The sequence below is a fragment of the Zalophus californianus genome, chromosome 15 (genome assembly GCF_009762305.2).
Source record: "Zalophus californianus isolate mZalCal1 chromosome 15, mZalCal1.pri.v2, whole genome shotgun sequence".
Taxonomy (NCBI): Eukaryota; Metazoa; Chordata; class Mammalia; order Carnivora; family Otariidae; genus Zalophus; species Zalophus californianus.
The window spans coordinates 72,306,258-72,313,061 of record NC_045609.1 but is presented as its reverse complement, the minus strand read 5'-3'; the positions used below and the strand labels follow the sequence as shown (position 1 = coordinate 72,313,061).

The 6,804-nt window shown below is 54.4% G+C and overlaps 1 protein-coding gene across 3 annotated transcripts in view; it reads left to right on the top strand.

Annotated features, from left to right (window-relative positions):
- Nucleotides 1-1,894: 1,894 nt before the first annotated feature.
- Nucleotides 1,895-6,804, top strand: part of AFAP1L2 (actin filament associated protein 1 like 2) — a 95,336-nt gene continuing 90,426 nt past the window's right edge. Inside the window, exon 1 of one of the 3 annotated variants that reach the window (XM_027592389.2) lies at nucleotides 1,895-2,023. In XM_027592389.2, coding sequence (XP_027448190.1) covers nucleotides 2,014-2,023 — 10 coding nt within the window. In that variant the 5' untranslated portion in view covers nucleotides 1,895-2,013. Of the gene's footprint in view, nucleotides 2,024-2,293; nucleotides 2,915-2,960; nucleotides 3,039-6,804 lie in introns of those variants that run through there. The other 2 variants (XM_027592381.2, XM_027592452.2) reach the window with 2 other exon arrangements.

Sequence of the window (6,804 nt, the reverse complement as noted above, 5' to 3'; positions counted from 1 at the left end):
GGGCCCCTAACTTGTGTCTTCATTTGTAGGATGGGGATGGTTTAATCCCTGTCTTTTGTTCTTAGTGACCTCGGTCAGAGCCAGCCTGGCCCTCAGCCCCTCTGCGAGGGTCACGTCCAACAAAGCCCCTGCTGAGTGGGGCTGGACCTGAAACCTCCTTTGCGGACCTCTGCTGACTTTTAGGGCTGGAATCTGGCCAAGAGTGGTTGGCGCCCAGACTTGGACTTGAGGCTGGTTTCAGAAGCGAGAGCCACGCCATCAGATTCTCCCTGAGCATTAGAAAGGAAAGCAGGGACCCACTGACACCAGTCTGTAGACACCATGTAGGGACATTTGCAAGAGGAGGAAAGGGAGGGAGGAGGGGAGAGAGGGAAAGAGAACACAAAAAGGCAAGACCACCCCCCGTCCTGACTTGGTTCCCCGTGCAGCTTGCAGGAGGCCCGCTGAGCATACTACCCGTCCTGTGATTCCCTGTAATGTCCGCATTCCTGCCTCAACCTCCACTTTTTCTATTTCTTGAATCCCCAAGAGCCCAGCCCACCTGGAAGAGCGGCTGAGACAATTAAGTAAAATAATGGATGAAGTTGAGGACTCAGACCCGGGGCTCTAACTCCCCTGGAGGCACCATGGGCCCTCGGCTGCTTTCTACCCCAACGCCCCAGCTTGCCATTTCTGCATCCAACTTAGGGACACTCATCTTTTGTCCTGCTGGTGTCCTTCCACTCCCAGTCCCAACAGCTGTCCCTTGAGAGTCCCTTGCCCACCTTGCTCAGGCTCCGTGCAGTGCCTGGCAGCCCCTGGCACCTAACAGGGCCTCGGGTAGTATCTGAGGGCTGACCGAGCGCAGGAGAGGTGACATTCTCCACCCACCAGGAAACCCTCGTCCACCTCGGCTCTTCCTTCCCCTCACACTCCGTGCTCGGCCACAGAGCCCTAACGTCACACTTCCTGCATATTTCTGCCCTCGGTCCTCTCCACCTCAGCCAGGTTTCTATCGCCCCAGTGACTTCTCCCCACTCGGTGCAACTGCTTTCTGCACTCTGCCTCCCACTCAGCCCCCGGGGGACCCAGGGCACTGTCACTGTTCGGGGCTGCCCGTCATTTGGTTTTCAGATTACCAAACCTCTTTTGGGTCCTCAGGTAGGCTTGCGCCCGCCTCCCCAGCCTCACTGTTTTCCACTCCTGGCTTTGCCTTTGTGGCTTTGGTGACAGAGGATTGTGATCCTGAAGTGGCTTTGTCCCCGCTGCCTCTCCTGTCCCCTCACTAGCTCCAACTCATCTCTTAAGACTTGCTCAGCCATCTCCTCCTCCGAGGATTTACAAGGCTTCTCCGGGCTGGTTGGGCACCCTCTACTGGGGGTCCCAGAGTCTCTTGTGCCTTTATCAGATCACCCACCCGACTGCGTTGACCTTGTTCACCTGTCTGTGTGCTCACGAGCTGGTAACAGACAGCCTGGCCAGTGAGTGTCAGGAAAGCTTTGTGAACAAACGTCTGGAAGCAGCAGACCTGGGTTTAAAGCCTGCTCCGTTTTTGTTTTTGCTCTGTTGTTGTTTTTTAGCTGTGTGACTTTGGGCAAGTTGTCTAGTCTCTGTAAACTTTAGTTTCTTCAACTACATGATAGAAATAATAATAATCCCCGCATCACAGGATTACTGGGAAAATGAAAGGCAGAGCGTGTAACAGCCCTAAGCGCCATGCCCCACTTGTAGGGAGGGCTCCGTGGATGTTAGCAGCTAACACAACTAAGAAAAATATTTCTAAGACTGCCGGGGCAGAAGGTCTCCAAAAATCAGAGCTAACTCTGCTGTTCCGAGAAGAATGAAGAAATCTCTTAGAAAACCGCAACAACAAATCTTCTTTAATGTTCCTGCAAGAAAGTGGGGGAGACGTGCTGAAAAAGCCAGGCATCCTGCACGAACCATGACTGAGATTTTGAAGTGAACATCGAGAAGTTTAAAGGAAAACATGGATCTCCTTTGGGGGCGGATGAGGTTGAGAGACTGGAGGGACAGATGGCAAAAGGTAAAGGTCAGAAGTGGGGCGCTCGGTGGCAGTGGCGCGGGGTGTACTTAGAGCCACGAATGAGCGAGCTCCTAGGGAGCAGATGCCACCCCTCCGGGGCGGTCAGGTGCTCCTGGACTTGTCCAGACGGCTCTAGGAATTCGAGTCCTCACGAGAGCCTAGAACAACGGCTCCCAGGGAGCCTGGGTCCCCGTAGAAGGCAGCAAGTAGACATTTTCAGACGCCCTAATGTGTGTGTTGCGACCGGGGGCGTGGTGGCTGCCCAGAGTGGGTGCTACGGGGTTGGAGCGATGCCCAAGGAACCTGGGCAGGCGCGGGGGCAGGGCTCGGGTGTCCCCACCCTGATCCCCCGGTCGTCTCTGGAGGAAGCCAAGGCATTAGCGCGCTGGCCCGGGGGCCAAGAGCCAGGCGCTCTAGGCACGCCTCTGCCTCCCGGGTTCGACCTCAGTCTCCTCCTCCGCGCAGTGGGTTTGCAGCCCCGCGGTTGGAAGAACTGCTCTTGTAGGCCCGCCCGAGCCGGCCCCTCGCCAGAACCTCCCCCCAGGGTTTGGGCCCAGCCGAGTCTCGCTCCCTCCCGCCGCCCCCGGGCCCCGGACGAGGAAGCAGGAACGGCCAGGCGGCCGCGGGCGGGGAGCCGGGCCCGGGACGCGCACGGAGCTGGGCGCCGTGGGGCTCTGCGGCGAAGTTTCCCCCGCGGGGGCGGCGCGCCCGGCGGGGAGGGGGTCCGAGAGCCCCGGGCGCGGCCGGCGCGCCAGGAGGTCGGGCGGCGAGCGTGACCTCACGGGGAGGGGCCAGCGCGGCGGTCCGGGCGCAGAGCCGAGCGCCGAGAGCGCAGCGCCGGAGCCGAGCGGCCGGGAGCGCACGCCGCGGCCCCGATGGAGCGGTACAAAGGTGAGGGCGCGGGTCCCGGCGCTGCGCGCACGCACGGCAACCTTCGGCCGCACCGCGCGGGCTGGGAGGGCTGGGGCTGGCGGGGGGCGGCACCGCTGGCGCTTCGCGTCCCGCCGGGACTCAGGTGAGCAGAACCGGCGGCGCCCCCCCAGCCTGGACCTGGGCCGAACACCCGGGCGACGGCGGCGCCGCGGGCCCGACGAGGGGGCTCCTAGGTAGCGGCCGCGGCCCGGGCTCTCGGACTCTCCCGGGCGCGGAGGGCGGGGGTCGGCGTGGCGAGGCTTCCCACCTGTTAGAGGAGAGAGGGTGCGCTTGGCGACCCACCTCTCAAGTCCCGGCCGACCCGGAAAGATGCCGGAGCCAAGGAGGCCCTGAGTGAGTTCGGAACCGCGGCGCGCTGCTTGGGGGCAAAGGAGCAAGTCGTTGGGTCCTCTGGCCCGGGCGCCTGCCGGAGTGCAGGGCTGCCCGCGAACCCCCGGAAAGAGCTGAGCCGAAGGAGGGGGGCAGGTTTGCGCAGCTCCGCTCCCGCTGGGTCGGGCTGCCCCAGTCCTCCGGCCGCTCCGGTAACCGTCTCTCTCCGAGCCCTTCGCTTTTCCATCCCCAGACAGGGGTCGGGCGAAGTGGAGGGCTGGGGGGGCCGAACGGGATGCCCGGCAGGTGGAGCGCGCGGAGGCTCAGCTCCGTGCGCTGCTGGGCAAGTTTTAGATTTGGCCGAGGGCGGGGATCTTGGCCAAACGCTGGTGGGCGGACCAGCCCGGGTCGTGCCCGCAGCCCGGCTAGCGCCGGCGCTCAGAACCCCGGTGCCGGAGTCTAGAAGCCAAGGATTAAAGATTTTTTGGAAAGAGAGTTTAAAGACCTGCCCCTTAAGCGGGGCGCTGCGGACCCCCCCTCCCACCCCCATCTCATTTGGGAAAGTCTCTTGCACTTCCTTGCCCTGGACTCGTTCCTGCCAAACCTGCGAGAGGAAATACTGTTTCTATATTTATTTTCCCCTGGGAGAGGGTAATAAAGGAGAATGCTCAGATTCCCAAGGAATCTCATTCCCGGTGGCTTCTCGTTTCTGAGACTGACATAAAGGAACCTTCTGGGACTGGCTTGAGTTCCCTAAACTAGTCGTGTCTGTTGATTTTTCCTACTGCTTTTTCTCATCTGGCTCACCTGGTTGCAGGTGAGGGTGAAAGATTTACATTCTAGGCAGCCCTTCATGCAGAAGGAGAGGGTCTTTGCCAAGGGCACGGGAAGCCGACTGGGGGGACAGTGTTAAATTACTTGGCAATCTTTGGTTTCTTTCTGTGAACCCTCCCTGGAGTGCCTCTCTCATTTCTAACCGGGTGGGTTTTTGTTTTGTTTTGTTTTTTTTTTTTTTCCGTCCCAAATTCTGCTGCAAGCATGTCAGTTTTGTGCTGGGATGACTGAATGCGTGTGCCCTTATGTGGTCTCAGGACACTTGAGGAGGCCACAGCCCGTCGCTTTGTAAAATGGCAGTTTGCTGCTCCCTCTCCCACTCTGCCTGCGCCTCTCGCCCTTTGGGAGGGACTCTCGCAGGGAATTCAGGACTTTAGCTGGAAGCGGGTGGCCTCCGAGGTCCCTCTTAGCTCAGGGTGTGCCTTTTCTGAATTGGGAAGTGAGGGAGTGCTGGCTCCGGTTTGAAGGTCCAGGGTACAAGCTGCTTTCTCAAATCCGCATATTAATCCAAGTTACGGCAAATTATAACATTGAGGGTCTTCTTTCTAAATGCCCATTATTATCAAAAGCTTTTTTGTATTAATTTTTGACTTGGCCCTTGACCTGAGAAAGTCTTTTTAGTTATCTTTTTGTCTTGGGAGTTTAAAATTCTCCCACCATGGAGTATCAGGGGATTTTTGCCAACTGAAGGAAACTTAGTTTCCATTTCAGAGTGTTTGTTTTTGGTAACACATGTATCTGCCTTATCATTTTGCAGTAAATCAGAGTGATAAGTGAATACAGTTGAGAATTATCTGGATTGCAGAAGCTAATCCAACTCATCTTTTCCTGTTTGACTGGAGAGGGAGTGAATGCTAATGTCTACTAACTATACCTTTCAGCTGAGGAATTTAGGGATCCCCAACCCCCACCCCAGGAACTTAGAAGTCCCCATTCTTTTGAGAAACCGATGACTTGTGTTTTGAACTCTCACTGAATTGAAAAGTTGGTCTGTGCAAAATGAAGCAGGTGGGCCCAGTCTGAGATTAACCAGGGCAGCTCTAACTGGCATCTGTAGTCTTCTCTTGCTCATCAGAGGTTGAAGGTGTCTTTGTTTTTAAGGTAAGACTAAATAATTATGGAATGACTAGGTATCTTTTTAACAACAAAGTAAAACGGAAAAGCAAGATTTACCTGGGCTTTTAGAACATATAAAAATTATGAAGAAGAATTCTCATTTGTGACACTTTTAAATTTTGTTCCTGAAGTACCCCATTCTGTGTTTCTAAATTCCCAGTTTTGAGCTCTCCCAAATAGGTAGAATGCCTCATTGTTGTGTCCAGATTCTCAAAAAAAATTTTTTTTTTTAAATTTATAAGTCTTATAAAGCAGTTGATGTAGGAGAAATTGTTTTCCATGTTCCCTATCCTGTGATACATATTGTATATCCTCCAATACTAGCCTGTCATTTTTTTAAAGATTTATTTATTTATTTGAGAGAGTGAGAATGAGAGAGAGAGAGAGAGAGTACATGAGAGGGGGGAGGGTTAGGGGGAGAAGCAGGCTCCCCGCTGAGCAGGGAGCCCAATGCGGGACTCGTTCCCGGGACTCCAGGATCATGACCTGAGCCGAAGGCAGTCGCCTAACCAACTGAGTCACCCAGGTGCCCCTAGCCTGTCATTTTTAAACTTAGCTGATTTTCCATTGTTTTGTAGGATGTAAAGAGAGGTCTGGAGCTAAAGAGTGGTTGGAGTAGCACCCTCTGTCTAACGTAGAAACATTTCCAACTTTTCCCCCATCCCATCGAAGTCATTCTGTTAGATAGCCATGCCTCTCTCAAGCAAAAGCAAGGGGTAGGGGTGGTGAGAGACTATGTAGGGGTGTCTTCCCAGAGAGATGGAGCTTTTATAAGAGTTCTCATAAAAAGTGATGGTGGAGTTGCTATTTCTTGTATGTGAATCTCTTTGGTGTTATGTAAGCAGTGCCAGCATCTACAGGGTCCCTTGAAAAGGTTCCCATCCTTGGATGTTTACATATTTATGACTCTCATAAGAGCACCCTTGGATCACGGTGCCCATTGGCTGAACTCAACACCATGTGGTCAAGGATTCTGGTTCCTATTGCTCTTCCAGCTGGTGAGTGTGTCCAGGGCCAAATGTGACTGACCTACTATCTGTGGATTGCACTTGGACCGTCCCCCCACAGAAGCTTCCTGGATTTGCATCACACTTGGATCTGAGCAGTCATGGTTGAGCTATGCGCTTTAATTTGGATCACAGTAATTGGTTGAAGGTGTCATCATTCTTTTTCTGTTTTTGTTTGTTTGCTTCTGAGTCAGATCACTCCATTCCCAGGAGAGGGCACTTTGTTCTAAGGTACTGCAAGGTAGAGATGAGCTGGGAAGAGTCAAGCTAGTAAAAATTCTTGAAAGCCTAAACTGGGAGTGCTGCCATCTGTGGTCAGGGGAGGTTTGAAAAAGAAACACCAACTAAGAGAGAGGGGCGGACTGAGAATATTCATTTCAGAGGACTCATCCTCCTCCACAGGACCCATCTGGGTCTTGTGTTTTCCATGCTTAGGAGCTCAGGTTTTTCCCTATTGAAACTGTACCTCAGGCAGTGGTTCTTAACCTTAGCCACATATGGGAACCATCAGGGGACTTGAAAACAAACAGGGATGTGTGGGCCCCACTCAAGACCTTCTGACTCAGTTGGTTTAGGGATGCG